Source organism: Pterocles gutturalis, unplaced genomic scaffold, assembly GCF_000699245.1.
Source record: "Pterocles gutturalis isolate BGI_N339 unplaced genomic scaffold, ASM69924v1 scaffold12544, whole genome shotgun sequence".
Classification (NCBI taxonomy): domain Eukaryota; kingdom Metazoa; phylum Chordata; class Aves; order Pterocliformes; family Pteroclidae; genus Pterocles; species Pterocles gutturalis.
The window spans coordinates 57673-74542 of record NW_010133592.1 but is presented as its reverse complement, the minus strand read 5'-3'; the positions used below and the strand labels follow the sequence as shown (position 1 = coordinate 74542).

Below are 16870 nucleotides of genomic sequence, written 5' to 3'. Positions count from 1 at the left end.
AGAGCCACAATGGTCCCACTCTGGACGGAGCTGTGGCATTTTTTGGGGAGCCTTGGGGGTTCCTCTCCCAGTGGGTCACTATCAAGAGATAGAGTAGCAATGGCTCTTGCAGGAGAGGATCTCAATTTGTTCCTGCCCTCCAGGATCCCTACAGGCAGGCTATCTTCCCCTTGGGGAGACTTTAGTAATACTGAGTTCATTTCCATGCCCTCTCTAGAGGTTACAGCCCTTGGAGGGCAGTTAAAGCAGCATGATAGAAGTTACCTCCCAATTTCCCATCTGCAGAGTGATGATGTGATGTTTGGGGAGGGTTTGTGGGGGAGGGTTGGGTGTAATAGTTTTTTCTCTAGGGCAAAGGCAAAGGGGAAGCTGTGAAAAGAAGAGCTCCACCCGAATGTCTTGATATCCCCAGAGCCAAGATTCCTCTGCAGTCTTTTCTTTTAACCCCTGGGGCTCTGTCACTTTGTCCATCGATTTTGAAAGAGAAAAAAAAATGAGAGAGAGAGAGAGGAGCGCTGTTCAGGTGACTCTGCTTACAGCCGATCAAAACTTGCACTTGGTAAAGATGATGATCTTGAGTGAGGCACGACTTGGTTTATCCCTCCCAGGGTGTCCCTGGCAGGACAGTTCTCAGCTGTCTATGCTCATGAGGGTTATGACTTGTTCAAGTTTGTAGGCAAGTTTCTGTTTCCCAGCCTGGTCGTCTTGATCAAGGGCCCCAAGAATCTGGAAAAGAAGAGAGAAAGAAGTGATAGGGATTTTTTTTTTTTTTCCCCAAAAGGACTGAGTCCAGCATATTACAGCAGCAGATGAGGGTTAGCTTTCTCTAAGGTAGGTCCCAGGCTTAGTTTAGATCATGCAAAGCAGGTCAGTCAGACAGCAGGGAACTAGGCAGGGAATTTGGAGCTGATCTGATTAAATGCAGACCTCTAGATTACAACCAATAAAATGGATTCTCATGTTGGAGATCAACTATTTTGTACCTTTATTCATCATCTTGCCATGCCACTTGAGATGCCCTAAGGTACCTCACCTGGTCTTCAACACACAGAACCATGCTGGTCACCTTTAAGTCCTGTGTCATGCTTGCTGGGCCATTCTTGGGTGCTTTAGGGTATCTGAAATGGCACTGGGCACATCTGCTTAAACAACTTTTGGCCACATACGATGCAGAGCTCATGTAGAGCTCCTCTGTAGCAAGCTAACATCTGACCATTGACTACTGCAAGCCAACTAAATCTGGTGGACTAATAATAGGTGACAAAAATAACTGGAATTCAGATGGCAGAGTACTGGGGAGACCAATAATCCCAGACCCGCCCTTTACAGAGCCCAGGCCTTGCTTTTCATTCCTTAAATCCATCATCTCCTTAAATAGGATGAAGATAGGTGTCTGTGACATGTGCTGGGACCTGGGAACACGTGGGCTGTCCCATGGTCCTGCAGAACGACTCTTCCCCTCTCCAAGGCTCTTACCTCCTCGCTGTACTTGCCAACGTAGGAGTATATCTCTGAGAGCGCACTCATTGTGTTGAACTCATTCATATGCATGCGAGACTGCTCAGCCAAGTATGCATTCATGTCCTGGTCACTGATTGCTGGCATTTTGGCAATGTCTGAATAGTACCTGAGAGAGAGAAATACAGGTGTTTCTTCAGGGGAGAAGTAAGCATTCAAGAGATCAAATCTATCAACCATAAGGAGAAAGGACACATTTAGCACTCTTGGGCTCTTTCGGTATATCAAGGATATACCTGGTCATGCTCTTCGTTTACGACAAGGAAGACGACTTATTCAAAAGTGGAAATTATGGAAGCACAATTCCTGGATACCAGAGGTGTGTTGTATTCACTCAACCCTAGCCTGAAACTGAATTCCCAAAGATCATCCTGTAAACTTTCTCCATGCCATCAGAGAAGTAGGCAATACCTACTGACACTAGATTCCTTTGTCAGCCCTTCAGGGTTTTTCAGTACTACCTCCAGTCTCACAGAGAAGTCCCACTGATCTCGCCGCCCACTGAGAGCTCAGGATTCTGCTCCCATAGACAAAAAAGCTTTGCATGCTTTCTTGCACCATTCCCACTAGTACATCTGCATCCATTGCTACTATCATCCAACTCCCACACTGAACCCAGTCTATCCCAGCAACTCCTCTGATGCTCAACATCTCCCTTTTGCCCCAAATTTTTATCTGGCTTGATGTCACAATTTGTGGCAATGAGCTTCAAAACATCCCCATAACCACTCTGACTGGGGAAATTTTGCTTCACTTAGGAGTCAATAACATTCTTTAGCTCAAGATGGGCTTTATCTGTAGGCTATGGAGCCCCCAGAACCATTGCCCATGAGGCTCCATCAGCAGAGCAACGTCTCTTTAAGGAAGCTGCTGTTTTCTATGTCCTTTGTCCCCTGGGTAAGGCAGGTCTTGGAGGACAAGGTTTGTGGAAGGTAATCAGTCACTGTCACTCGCAGCTGTGCTCTGCTGTCAACTGGTTAATTAGACGCCATCATTTACATTTTTAATTTCTGCAATTTGACATTTTGTGCACAAGGAAAGAAAATGCAAAAAAAAAAAAAAAAGCCCATAGCTGCAGCAATCCACAATTTTATAATTAGGAGGCAGAGGGGACGGGGAACCAAAAGAGCTGACAGGTGTCCTGTAAACAGCATTTGATACACCTGCTGAGATGGAGGCTGTTTTCCACTGCAGAGAAATTGGACACTGAAGTGCTGCATGATAAGGATTCTTCAGACAGCCAAGTGGGAAAATACTCTCTATGACAGAGGGGGATGAGCAGCTGATGAACTCTCCTATGAAAGGCAGCACAGTCCAAGGGCACTGGGAGGAAAACCCCTCCACACCAGAAGGCTCCAGTTTAGCCTCAGTCTGGTTTTGTGCACCGTACTTACATCCTGATTTATTGCAATTGGTTGGTCTCAGATGTTATCTTGGTTTTGAAGAGAGAGGTTGATGTAACCCTTGAGAGAAAAGCCATATGAGGCAGAGGTCCTTCTCCCAGCTCTACGTATAGTCTTCCAGCCTGACTGCTTCCAGAACTAGATTCTGGCTTACCATAAAAACTCATGCAGAATTCATTAACTTTACTGCAACTTCTATTATGCACAAAACCATTAATCTCCTTGCAGTCCTAGCATCTTGTCATCTGGGCACAGGACCAGCCAAAAATCCTGGTCTAACTCACTTCCATGTTCTAAGTATTTCCAGCTCCCAGTACTCCAGTGATGAGTGGTTTGGGCTTGATGTTACACTCTGCCTACCCCTCAGTCCTCAAATGGACCTGAACTATGAGTAAAGCAGGAATCTGGAAACCCCACGAGGACCTGTCCTGCAGAACTACCTCCAGGGGAAGATGGTGAGCAGGCTGAATAAATATTTCTACACCTTTGCTGCTCCCAAAAAACACAAACAGGTCCCAGCATCAGCAGCTGGACAAAATCAGACCTGTGCTGCATGCACTCCAACAAGAGAAAGTGTCAGGTACTGGTGGCATCCTCAGGGCCAAAGCATATTGTTGAGGAACAAGGAGTCTTGTGGCCAAAAAACAAGGCACCCATAGAAAACTACATCCTTGTGCAACCAGCACAGTTCCTAGACGTGTGGGGAAAAAGACCCTGCAGTGCAGTGAAATGAGTTGATTTATGGTGCCTAAGAAGAGCCCATGGAGAAGAGCCCAGCTCCTTATGAATATTGCATGGGCACCCTACTGCTGGGTGAAATGAAGAGTGGAGGGGATTACATCACGGAAAAAAATAAATGAGGCTCTTGGAGGAAAGAAGAGGTACTGTGTTTTATTTGCCAGTCTGGCTCCAACAAGCAGTTAAAATCTTTTTTTTCCTCCTTTTCCTCCCTGGTTTGGCTAGCCATCAGTTAGGTGGCAGGATAGTGGGTGGAGGGATGGGGCATTTCTAAAAAGTGGAATGCAGACACATGCATCGTCTGCTTCTCCAAGTTTTTCCTGTCTTGCTTTTACCTGGTAGCAATGTTCTCCTGGGCCTGTGACTCACAAGGGTCTGAGAGCTCCCCAGTCCCTTTCCAGCCCTGCAGAGCTATTTTCCCAGCAGCATAACACTCCCATGACTCATCTGAACAACAACAAGCAACACGCAGTAATCTCTGGAGCAAAGGACAGGATGCAAGAATCTGAGTTTCAGGGCTTGGAGACCTCTCCAGCCACTAGAGACTCTCAAGCTGTGATCTCAGTGTGCTGGGTTCATGGGCCATCACCCACGACAACACCAAAGTGTCCTGGTCTCCCCCAGACTCAATTCCCTGGTCACCACACACCTGAGCAGTCATTTCCCATTAAGAGTGCAAACCCAAGATACTGTGGAAGTGTGTTTTGGGGGCAAAATAAAAGAAAAAATAAGGAAAAACCCAAACGTAGCAATAAACAAACCCAGCTGTGAGTACCAGGAGAAGACATATAATCTCCTTCCATCAGAACCCTGCCATCACCAAATGACTTATTTATACAGAAGTGTTTCTAATGAAGCCATCATTGCACTATCTATAGAAATTATGAACGTGTATATTAAAGCATCCTGGCAGCGAGATGACAACATCCCTGCTGAGTCTTTATTTACCTTCTATCTGAGCCCAGCTCCTCAGAGGTACTTAGGCCCTCTCTGCCATTTGCATACCCCTAATGCCTTTGAAACCACTGCGAAGCTCTCACCAAACCTCAGAGGTCCTTACATTTTCACTGCTGGCATTTGCAAGGCTGCTCGCGTGCTGCTTCCCTTTCCCCTGCAGTTGACAGCTCTCACGCACACCAAAGCTGCCCTGTGAGACACCACAAGGGGAATGAGATGCTTTTCCAACATGCTGCTCCTGTGAGCATTGCTATGCTGAGGGACACCAGATCCCACCTGGGCAGATCATTGACGCACACTTCCACTGCTCCAGAGGCTGCACTCATCAGCAGGAGGTTGGGAATGCAAGACTAAGCCACATTCCCTCTGGATGAGATGGAAAGGTAGCCAAGCAGCAAATCTATCCAGCTTGCCACCAAAGGTTCAAGACTAGGAGTAAAAGTAGAAGACAGTGACTGCTTGGTCAGATTTTTTCCTGTGAGGGTGGTGAGGCAGTGGCCCAGGTTGCCCAGAGAAGCTGTGGATGGTTTGGGTTGGAAAGGACCTTAAAGACCATTCAGTTCCAACCCCCTGCCATGGGCAGGGACACCTCCCACTAGCCCAGGTTGCTCAAAGCCTTGAACCCCTCCAGGGATGGGGCAACCAAAATTGATGATTATACATCAGAAGTCCTCAAGAAATTTGGCTAAACCCCTCACTGAGGCAAATCAGCATCTCAAATGGAAGATGTGAGAATTACTAGACCGTAGGATAAGACTTCATAGGTGTCATTAGCAGAGAAACTCATCCCAGCCTGTTTTGAATGGGAGAACCCGTGAGACCATCCACTGCCACTATTGTACGGGGAAGGATTTTGGATGCACCAATATACAGTAGTGCTCCCTCTTATTCTCAAAAAGTTATTCTTGTTGCTTTCATGTTCTCCTCTTCCCCTGGGTTGTCTTTGTTTTATTTTGTTTTGTTTTCACAAGGAAAACAATATAACCATGACTTGGGACTATTCTTGCTCTCTGTTTAGCCAGGCGTAAATGCTCTTGCCTTTGGTCCCAACCAGGAAAGGCTCCTTAGTGGAGCTGTTTCACAAGAATGACTGTGCCTGCTGCCACTCAGTAACTCATTAACTCATCAAAAGAGAAGAGAAAAGCCGTGTTGCCAATGCTTCCTCTCCAGTCTGAAATTTTTAGCATGGAGCTAATTGCCTTTCAAAGATCTTTTTGTCATGGCTGTTGTTGTGCCCTAGCTGGGTTGGGACTGCGCTCATTAATAATCATTTTAGCATATGAAAAGCTTGTAACGAATCCATGCGCTGCAGACAGCAGACGCAATTACAGCAATAACATAATTAGGGTTATGCAATAGCTGGCTGTATCCAGACCACTGAAAGAGGAAGAGATGTATGAAAGAGATTTGGGGGACTGCTATAGCAGAGGAGGGCTGAAGGCAGGCTTCGGAACAACTCAGCAGCCAGCTCTTTTGTGGGATGGAGTGAAGCGATGCAAGGACATGCTGCCAGCTCTTCTGTTGACATGGTGTGGCTGTTTTAATTTGCTGGGAGACATCTGAGCTGCAAAGTTTGTGTTTGTGCTGATTCAGCTGCAGGCAGCCGCAAGACTCTGTTAGCCCAGACTGATTTTATTTTGGAGAGTGGTTCAACATGAGGCTGTTGGACACTGGATCTTGGCAGTAAGGGCATAACAGCTAAGCAAAAGGTACCGGCCCCAAAGTTAGCTGAAGAGCTGTTAGTTCTTCCAGAGATTTGCCATGAAGAGCTCAAGGGAACCATTCTGTCTGTGTATGCATCCCCAAGCTAGGGCACTGTTTTTATTTGGCATGTGCATAGCTTTTCCTGCTGCTTTTCGTCTCAGAATAAAGGGTAGAGAATGGGTGGGCAGCATTGAGTCGATGGCTGAAGAGTGCATCAGTGCACAGGTAGCTTCTCCAGGAGAAGAAACCATCCAGCGTCGCCTGGGCACAGAGGATGTGTGGGTCTGAGGCTGTACCCTCTGTGTGTAGACACTCTGAAAACTGCACTATGTGAAAATATTGGGAGCTTTTCAGAGACACAAAGTGAGCAAAGACAAACAAACAGTCTTTTGATAACACCAAAGTTGCAGCAGAGAGGCAGGGAATGAGCTGTAACCCATGTCCCCGGGGATGCGATGAGATGGTATGGGCTTTAATTACAGCCAGGGAGATTTGGGCTGCCCATCAGGGAAAACACACTGATGGAAAAGACAGGGAAGAGCAGGAACGGATTGCCTGAGGAGAGCAGAGGCTCTCTCTTCAGAGGCCTTTAAGAAAGTGGTAGGGAGGCATCTGTCAGGAAGGCTTTAGACAGAGCTGATCCTGCCCCGAGGCAGGAGCTGGTTGGGTTGACCTCTTGAGGCCCCTTCCAGCTCCGGTTTTTGTTATCTCTACTGACAACACCCCCTTACTTTGACCCTTGGTATGCTGTATCTTGAGCCTTCTTTCTGGCAGAGAAAGGAGACACAGAAGACTGCATTTTTAAAAGTAAAGTCAGAATTTGCACCCGTCATTTGATGCTCTCTTTTAAAGCCCTTGGAGTCACCCCAATGTTTCTGTTTAAAACTGACAACAATTTACAATGTTAGGGTGCCTGCAGCTTACAATCTTCATTGTACTAAAATAGTCCAATTTGTCTTTCTTTCTGAAGTCAGCTGCAAAGTGGACAACAGACATCACAAGAACCGCACTGGAAGAGACCATCTATTGACTGCAGAGTCCTGGAACCATAGGCTGGCAAGTGATGTCGGTTAGATCCCAAATGGAGAGAGATTATTCACTCTGCATACTCCAAACATACTCCCACAGGATTTTCTATTAAGCTTAAGACCTCAAATGTAAAGGCTTATGCCATGCAGATCAGAGTTGCTTCAGGAAAAAAGAAAGATGAGATCACGGACCCAGGAGTTGGGTACCAACAGCTGGGTCAAGTAGTGCTTGTACCCAGGTTAACAGGCTGAATCCCACTGATCAGGCACCTTTAAACCTCTTTTAGTCCCAAACCTGGCAATCCTGTTTTGGATGGTCTTCATTGGAAGATTCTCAAGGTGTTAAGAATATTTGCAATGTCTCCATTGACTTTCAGCATTCTTTGAGGGGCTATTTTTAATGCATAATAAGCAGCCAAGAGGAGACCAAGTCCCTGCAGGAATGAGAAAAAAAGCACTAGTTTCTCTCCTTGCAGCACTGTAGGTATTTTGGGCAGCAGTGTGCAATGGAAAAACTCTTTGGCTTCAGCTTTTTGTACTCTTCCCCCTTTTCAGTCTCCTACATCCCTGCCTCCATGCCAGGCTTCTGTATTTGTATTGATTGTGATGCAGGCAATTAAATGGTGTTAATGAAGTTCAAACAAGTGTTATCATAAGCTTGGCAGCATGGAGAGAAATGAAAGGTCAGCCACAGCCCTTTGTCATCTTTTCCGTGTGGTGTTGAATGCTAATGAGACAGTCCCAATTAGAACAGGCTCCCCTTTGTATTGCTTGGGGATTGCATCAAATGCTCCCAACTTCTCCAGATTTCTAGGCTCAAAGGGGACATTTGAAGTAAACTTGAAAAGATGCAGATCTGAAGCTGCTCTCATGTAAATTCAGCAAAGCCTATGGAGTTTTACTAACAGATGAGAACTGGTCTACCGTTCCCATTCTTTTCCTCTTTTTTTTTTCAATAGACTCAGATAATAATAATTGAAAAGCCTCCACCTTGTTTTAGAACTACAGTCTGAGTCTTCATGGTTTCAACAAAAGCCAAATAGTCTGTCCCCATTTCCTCAGTTAATTCTCCTGCCTCAGTCAGGTGTCATCTTCTGCCACAAGAAATCCAAGTTGTGGCTGCCTGTAGATACCTTTTACCCATGAGTTTTCAGAATGAAAGAGCCCTGGGTGTGTAATTTGAATGTCGAACCTGGTTTTCTCCAAAAGTCAGGCTTTCTCAGCGGGATTGTTTCAGCAGGCAGGGTCCACGTCTGTTTCCAACAGCGCTAAAAAAGGATGGTTGAAATCAAACTCCCAGTTTACTACCATGTGGAGGTAGACCACTGATCATTCCCAACATACATTCACACTCTAAAGAGGTGGAAAACTAATCTTTGAAGGGTTGGAGGTATGTACTTTTACCCACGCCTGCTTCTTGTGCCAAGGTCATTCCCTGCTCGGAGTTTTGTGAGTCCTAAAGGCACACTACACGCTGAAAAACCAGGAGTTGCAAAGGGAAGGCTGCCATTGCCAGATCAGCTGCCATTTCAACAGACCTGTTCAAAGAGAGGAGCCTGTCTTTACTCCAGAGTGCCTTCAAGTAGACTTGCAATCTACCACTGCCTAATTGCTTTCTTAGAGATTCTTCTTCATCAAAGAAGTTCATTTGATTTCAGGTTCTTCTGATTTACTCAACTGCTTCTTAAACTCCCCGACTGAATATCTTTTTATCTTATGATTCGCTCTTTGAAGAAGTCTAGTGGTCTTGAAGGATGCTGTCTCCAGCTGATGCTGACTAAAGAAATATCTCCAACTGGTACTGGAAGCCATTGGAGTGGGAATAACTCCCTCAAAGTACAGTTGCAGAATGGAGAAAAAGAATTCATTATTTCAGAGTAGAATTGAAATTATATTCTATTCATCCTTGGTATGTTTTTTTCTTTGATCTACCAGAGCATCCAGGTGCCGCTGCCTTGAGTCAGTGGAATTGACACACAAAAATATTAACAGGGCAGAAGCTCCAACCATATTCCAAAACCTGCAGCCTCCCCTTAGGCTTCAGTTCAAGTTGTCAGACATCAGTGCAGATAACAACCCAGCTCATGCTGGGCAGAAAAATCCAGTGCTGTTTGCTAGCAGCAGGAGGTGTTGTGTACCTCGTTTATAAAACCAGTTGTTCAGGAAAACTTCCAGGGAAATGCAGAACCTATTGCTGAAGATCTTTGGGCAAAAGGATTTAGCTCCAAAAAGTTGTAAAGTGAAGACAATAGTAGGAAAAAAAACCCAAAAAAACCCAAAACAAAACCAACCTGAAAGCTGCAGCCTTCTGTTTATCCAGAAAAAAAAAAAAATGTTGCAGGAAGAAATAGCCCATTCTCCACCTACATAACTCAGTTTATCACTCAAATGTACCATCTCCAAAGATAAAAAATCAACCAGGTCATATGTAAAACAGTATTTGTCCACAGAAACCAACCGCCCACTTCACACGAGGTTGTTTAAGCATCAATAGAATATGGGACCTTTGGGTCACTGTTGCCACAAACTTCATTTCTAAATGAATCTCAGCCACCTCTTTCCCCCTATCCAGGTCAATCCAACAATCAACCTCAATACAAACTAAGAAATTTGGACACAGTACCAGAAGTAGGTCATAATTAAGCAAGGTAGCTTGTAAGAGCTTTACAGGTTGCCTAGAAACGACATTCGCAGAAGTGTTTAACCATATCTAAAAATAATTGTCCAGACAAATCGAGACCAATGGGAGAATTACTGTAAAAAATGTCACCTCGTGCTGACTAGGGGACAGAGCTCTTTGATCAACCGTGCTCTGCTTTCACAAAATGAGAGAAAACTGTCCCCACCAAAGGAAGGCAGTGGTTTACAGCTCACTGTGCCTACTAGCAGAGGTCTCATATAACCAGCATGACACGGTATCAATTTTAGACAGTGCCTATGAAGCTATCCAGACAAATCATTGCTTAAAACTGGATGGCATCGCACGAGAATCATCTGTAAGATAAACCCATCTTTGTATTTACAGAGTAGTAATCATTCTCCATCTGTGCAGTTCCCAAACCTGTCAATAACACCAAGCAAGCATAGAATATTGGAAAAACAAAGCACACATCAACTTCTGCAAGGCTTGCTCCAGCAGACAGGCTTGCTGAATGGAGCGCGAGGTCTGCTACTTGCTTGTCCTGCAGAAAGTCTTAGAGAAATGGAAGCCCCTAGGTACTGCAGGAATAGTTGTCTTGGTTGTATTCCCTGCAGAGTAGAATCATAGAATCATTAAGGCTGGAAAAGACCTCAAGTATCATGAAGTCCAACCATCAACCCACACCACCTAACTCACTAAACCATGCCCCTAAGCACCACATCTAGTGGAGGTAAACCATGTCCCTAAGCACCACATCTAGTGGAGCAGGTTTGCCAGACACTGACCTTCAGTACAGTACAACTACAGGTCTTGCAGACGTGGATAAAACACTTGGAAAGTTCTCTGGCTTTTCAGAAAATACCTGTAGAGCTTCAGTCACTAGCCTGATCTTATGGTATCTCATTCAAAGCACAGAAGAGCCTCCAAGGAATGCTACTGGACTCAGAATAAGGGGAGAAAATTGTACACATTCAAAGCACAGAAGAGCCTCCAAGGAACGCTACTTGACTCAGAATAAGGGGAGAAAATTGTACGACCCTTGTACGATCTTGGACAATCGTTGGGATTGTCACAACAATGCTGAGAACAGCAAACCATGATCTTGGACAATCGTTGGGATTGTCACAATGATGCTGAGAACAGCAAACCACTTTTGGTCTGTGTGGAAAGACTTAGAAAGTACTAAGTACTTCACAGGGCTCAAACACATCACCTCCCCTTCCTTCCTCCCTCTATCACTGCTCAACAGTTTCTTCTCAAGAGAAACAACGATGGCAAACACCTTCACTTCACACCTCTGATTAAATTTCCAACTCTGCTGCAAGGCACCTGGGAACAAAAAGCTAACACGGAGCTTTCTACTTGGGCAATAACCAAAGAAAAAAAAGCTACCAAAAGCAATACCGAGGATGCCTCCTACCTCCATCCCATGAAGTGGAGCTTCATTGTATCATTTCATAGAATTATAGAATCACAGAATGGTTTGGGTGGGAAGGGACCTTCAAGACCATCTAGTTCCAACCCCCTGCCATGGGCAGGGACACCTCCCACTAGCCCAGGTTGCTCAAAGCCTCATCCAGCTTGGCCTTGAACCCCTCCAGGTATTCACTTCCTTTTGTTATGCGTATTTCTAGAACTGAAACTCACCTTTCCACCCAGTTCTTGTAGCTGGGGATGTCCTTGGCATAGAGAAGCTTGTTGGAGGGTGAGTCTTTGCCCAGCCGGTGCTCCGAGGTCGAACAGGAGTCCATGAAAGTCTGAGCCACCACAGAGAGGCAGGCATCCGTGATGCTGTTCTTGTGGATGTCAAAGACGAACTGCGGGTTCTTGATCATGTTAACCCAGAACCGTAATGGGAGGCTGTGAGAGGGGTGGGAGAGGTGGAAGAGGTGAGTTAGTCAGTGCACGGTTCACAGGCTTTTTTTGTGTGGGGTTTCAACTGTAAATGGTAGGTGAGAATCAAAGATCATGGTGTGGAGATCGGGATTCTGGGATAAGCTTTGATAGAGTTTTTTCCTACAGGACTCTAGGAATGGCAGTGGAGTCACTTCAGGAGTGGCTTTTGTCCCTGTTATCCTTACAAGCCAGATTTTGTCAATCTTACAGTCAATGCCACCTTATTGAAGTTGCACATAAATTAATGGGAATGTAATTGAGATGATGAAAATGACTCCTATTTTGTCTATGTTAGGTAGCAATGAAAAATTGCCCCTATCAGCTACTCCATTGGATGAGGACAGGCATCACGTCCCCCAAATTTATGGTGAACATCTGTCATTGAGGGACTTGGTTTTTAGCCCTCACAGCAACCCATGGGAAGAGGGGTAGGTAGAGCTCCTAGGTTCAGACTAGGAGTTTGAATGGCAGGTACTGTGGGCTGTGGACACTGGGTACTGTCACACTCCACAGCTCAAGCCCAAGCCTGTGCATGATCCCAGTACATGGGGCATGAAGCAGTCATCACGCGACAGGGAAAACCTGCTGCCCCAAGGAAAAAAAGGAACTGGGGAACAAGTGTTGCAGCCTTTGAAATGAAAATATATCTGCCCTAACCAAGGAAATGTTATTCCAATTACAATCCAAACCCCTTTTTTCTCCCCCTTTTTCTCAGAAGAGCACTTCACTTGTATGAGATGCCCTGAGGTATCTACCTCCAGCCTTTGCCGCAAGCCTTTTTTGTCAGGGCAAATGCATTCCTATGATCATGGCCTAGGAACTGAGATGTGTCACTGATCACAGAGTCAAACTCTTATTTCTCTGTCAGGTAGACTGTTAAGCCTACCTTCGGTGTCTGCACCTTCCCAAGAGGAGGTGATTCTTCAGCTTAACAAATTCACCTGCTGTTCAGTCTAAACTCCCCAGTTCCTTCCATTTGCTTGTTACCCCAATGTGTTCACATAAAAAAAACAATCTCCAAGTTCAATATATTCTGGTTAACAGCAGGCAGTTTAGCATGTCCTGACAGAGGGATGACACCACATTTTCCTAAACTGCTGTGTATTCTCCTGAGCCAGCGAAATCACCGAGCAAATGTAAGGAAAGCCCCGCAGAGGTAATCCTACCAGCCAAGTTCAGGAGAAGTGGTAGATGCTGGCAATGAGACCTGATGGAGCTGTGGGAGGGAAACATTTTAGGCTGGGGATGGAGGTTCATCTTTTGGGGGATGAGGTGGATGAGTGAACCATGCAGAACTTCTTCTGCAAGTGTTAACACAACTGCAGTGAGGATGAGCAGAGAGCCCACGTACATGTGCTTGTGTGTGTGTACGAGGGCAGGAAGGGACTGGGGGGACGATGTTCCTCTCTGGGAATAATGAAGCCCATCATGTGACTTTGAGTTAATTTAATCTGATTGAACAGATTTCTTCATACTGCCCCTTTCCCCACATACACACACACTCAGCCTTCCTCCCTTCCCCCCTTAAATAAACCTCCTGCTCATTTAGTCTGAGTGGCTGCAATCAGCCTCAGATTAGTGCCGCAGATAATGTTAATAATATGCTAATGTTTCATTAGTTGAAAGCCTCTTTGGTACATGGGGTTTCTTTTTTTATGTCACCGCGCTGTGACGATCTGCCATCAGCATGGCTGGTAAAAGGAAAAAAAAAAAAATGCATGAGCTGGGAGCCCCATGGCTCTCCTCTGCTGTTCCTTTTATAGTCCCGGTATTTGTACAGGAGAAAGGGAGGGAGTGATTCTCCAGGGAACTCTTTCCAACAGGGAGACTCAGCGGAGAGGAGCCGCAGAGATCTTTTCTTTCCACCGATCTTGACTTTTTCCTGCTGTCCCACTACATGTATGAAACGGGGCTGCTGCCTGGCAGCTGGAGCAGGGGGCTGATGTCACTTTGTCACTCACTCCAAAGGAGACTCGCATCCAGCTCCAGACCCTTTAAGTGCTAAGTACCATTTGAGGTGCTCTCCTGATCTCCAGCTGCCAGCCCAGGAGGGGACCAGTCTCCTGTGGGTGCTGCACATCCCCTGTGGATGTCTGGGATATCTTAAAATATCTCAGATGGCACTAAATACCTATGTGTGGGCAAAAAAAATGGGGCTATAGCCCCGTCTGACTATAATGAGAATTCAAACACCCTGTCTAAATGAAGGCAAGGGGATGAATCCCATCCCATGCCTCCCCAGACATCCCTATGGACCTGGGCATTACAGCAACTAAACACTTCACAATTTTTCCTCCTGTATCCTCATGAAGTCTCTCAGAAATACTGCCATCCCAGTGTAATACAGGGCAAACTGGGACCTATCAAGCCAAAGCACTCCATGCTTAGAATCCTAGAATCACAGACTGTTTTGGGTTGGAAAGGACCTTAAAGGTCATCCAGTTCCACCCCCTGCCATGGGCAGGGACACCTCCCACTAGCCCAGGTTGCCCAAAGCCTCATCCAGCCTGGCCTTGAACCCCTCCAGGGATGGGGCATCCACAGCTTCTCTGGGCAATCTGGGCCACTGCCTCACCACCCGCACAGGAAAACATTTCTTCCTAATATCTTCCTCGAGAGCATCCTTTAAATTCTGGGTGCTTGTGACTTCTCCACTGGCTTGGGAAGACTGAGCCTGGTGCTCTGAACCTCACACCAGCTTCTTAGCTCCCCCAGAAGCCAGATCCCAAATCACATGCCCCTTTCCTTTCCTTCCAGTCCAGGACCTGGTGCTGGACTGTACTGGGATGTCTCACTCACCAATTGCTCTTCCAGGTGTGCCGCACATGGGGGTCATGGATGTTGTGTTTGTCAGCCTGCTCATCCAGGAAATCAAACATGTATTTGATAGCCAGGGGAAGCGCACTGCCGCGGTGAGCAGTGCTGAAGATGGTCTCAAAGAGGTCATCTACAAATTTCTGGAGGGTGCCCTGTTGGGAGAAGGAAGGAAAAACAGAATGTGAGATACCAAGTGGGAAGAGGATGTTGAATTTTGGTACCCCACTGAAAACAGTATGTCTGCGGATCAGACCCAAGTGGTGTGATTGAAAAGCGTGAGCCAGCTAATGTCTGTTAAATGTGACATGAGCTGGAAATTTCAATACAGATGTTTTTAAGCAGGTGTGTGCATCTTCACAATATCCACTACATCTGGTTGGCAGCCAGATGGGGTAGGTCAAGATGCTGCCTCTCCTCTCTGCTACTAGCATAGTACTATGCCAGGGAGGGTGGCTGAGCTGTGGTGGGACACCTTCCCCTATCTCAGGTACATGGTGATGGAGAGGCCATCAAGATTTCTCCGTCCCATCAAGATTCCTCTCTGCTACTTCCAATCCTCGACTGCTTTAGTGTATGCATGAGACAAAACCTAGCCATTTTCTCTGCTGGCTTTCCTCCAGGGACAATTCTTAAGCTGGGAATAGACATCAACTGACTGCAGAGCAGAGCAGAAGGTGTCATTGAGACAAATGGAACAAGAGTGCCTGCAGAGAGATGGTTGTTTTATATGTGTGAGTAGTATAATAAATAACAAGAACTTTATCTTAATCCCCAGGACGCCTCCTCATTTTTTACTACCCATTGGCATGGGACTGAGACAAACTGAAGCAGTGCATAGATGTGTCAGGGTCCGCTCTGCAGACCTCAGTGATGTCCACCATAGAGACTGCAGAAGTCTCCTCGTGCTCCTCTGGAGGAGAATCTCAGATCCTTGGAGAAGCACCCTGGACACACTGGTGAGGATGGTCGGCCTTTAGCAAGAAGGTGAAGAGCTGGAATAGCAGAGAATGGCCAGGCCTGGAGATGGGGACAATTAGGGACCTGTGATAACCAGATGAGCTGCAGACTGGGCTTGGGGGTAACAAGTCAAGACACATTTCCCTTGCTGAATGGGAAGCTCTAGCCCATGTTCAAAGCTCTACCCTGCCATCAGGGCTGTATAGGCATTTATATGTGGCCAAACCATACAGCTGCTAAAATAATCAAAAAGCAATTGAATCTCCATCAAACATTTAGAATCACAGAATCACAGAATGGTTTGGGTTGGAAGGGACCTTAAAGACCATCTAGTTCCAACCCCCTGCATGGGCAGGGACACCTCCCACTAGCCCAGGTTGCTCAAAGCCTCATCCAGCCTTGCCATTTCCAGATATGAAAAATGTCCTCAGTTGAAAAATAACACCCTCCCCTTTCTCTGCAGACCCAGGAAAGAAATTCTCCTTCCTAGAAACAAAGCACCAGGTTCCACCAGAGTGGCTGGAGTTTACACAGCGCTAACAAGTACTTAATTAGAAAGCTGGTGTCTCTTGCTGATTCACCCCTTGATTTATTCTTTGGGAAACAGAGGTACCTTTTGCTTGTGCGAACTCCTCCAGGGTGAATAAAGCCCTACAGCACATGTCTGAGTCAGAAAGGGCCCCCAAGGGGAAATCTTGTTGGTCTGACATGGAAGAGCTGCCCTCAGGTTCAGTTTCTGGAGGGAATTAGTTCTCTACATGCTCACCCACACAAACACAAAGAAAAACTCTGAGGCTTTTAGGCAAGAGACTCTAGGTCTCAGAGGTCAGGGATTTAGCAGAATAAAAAATCATTCTCAGTTTAACTAAGTATTCCCTGGGATTGTATTACCAGAAATTGCTCTCTCTCCTCTTTTATGGTCATGATGAGAAAAGAAAATTGCTCAGCCCAAGAGGGGAAACAAGCAACCCCCAGCCTTTCTACTCTCTGTTTCGTAGTTGCTTTCCTGCTGTCTCCACACACAAAAAAAAAAAAAAAAAAAAAAACCCACAAAAAAACAAACCAAAACAAAAAAAGTGTTGAGTTTGTGATCCAGAACAGAAAGCAAAAGTGATTCAGTGGTGGGGTAAAGGACATATCCCCAGACAACATAAATCAGCACCAGTCCTGCTTGCTGGTTTACACCAGCTGGGGTCTGAGCCCTGGGGAGC

General features: G+C 46.0%; 1 protein-coding gene across 1 annotated transcript in view; it reads right to left on the bottom strand.

Annotated features, from left to right (window-relative positions):
* Window positions 1–630: 630 nt before the first annotated feature.
* LOC104467506 (plexin-A4) overlaps window positions 631–16870 on the bottom strand; it is a gene marked incomplete at its 5' end in the record, with an annotated part of 69851 nt that continues 53611 nt past the window's right edge. The window contains 4 exons of the mRNA XM_010081298.1: window positions 631–726; window positions 1477–1627; window positions 11637–11849; window positions 14685–14854. Of these exons, the coding sequence (XP_010079600.1) occupies window positions 631–726; window positions 1477–1627; window positions 11637–11849; window positions 14685–14854 (630 nt within the window). The remainder of the gene's footprint in view (window positions 727–1476; window positions 1628–11636; window positions 11850–14684; window positions 14855–16870) is intronic.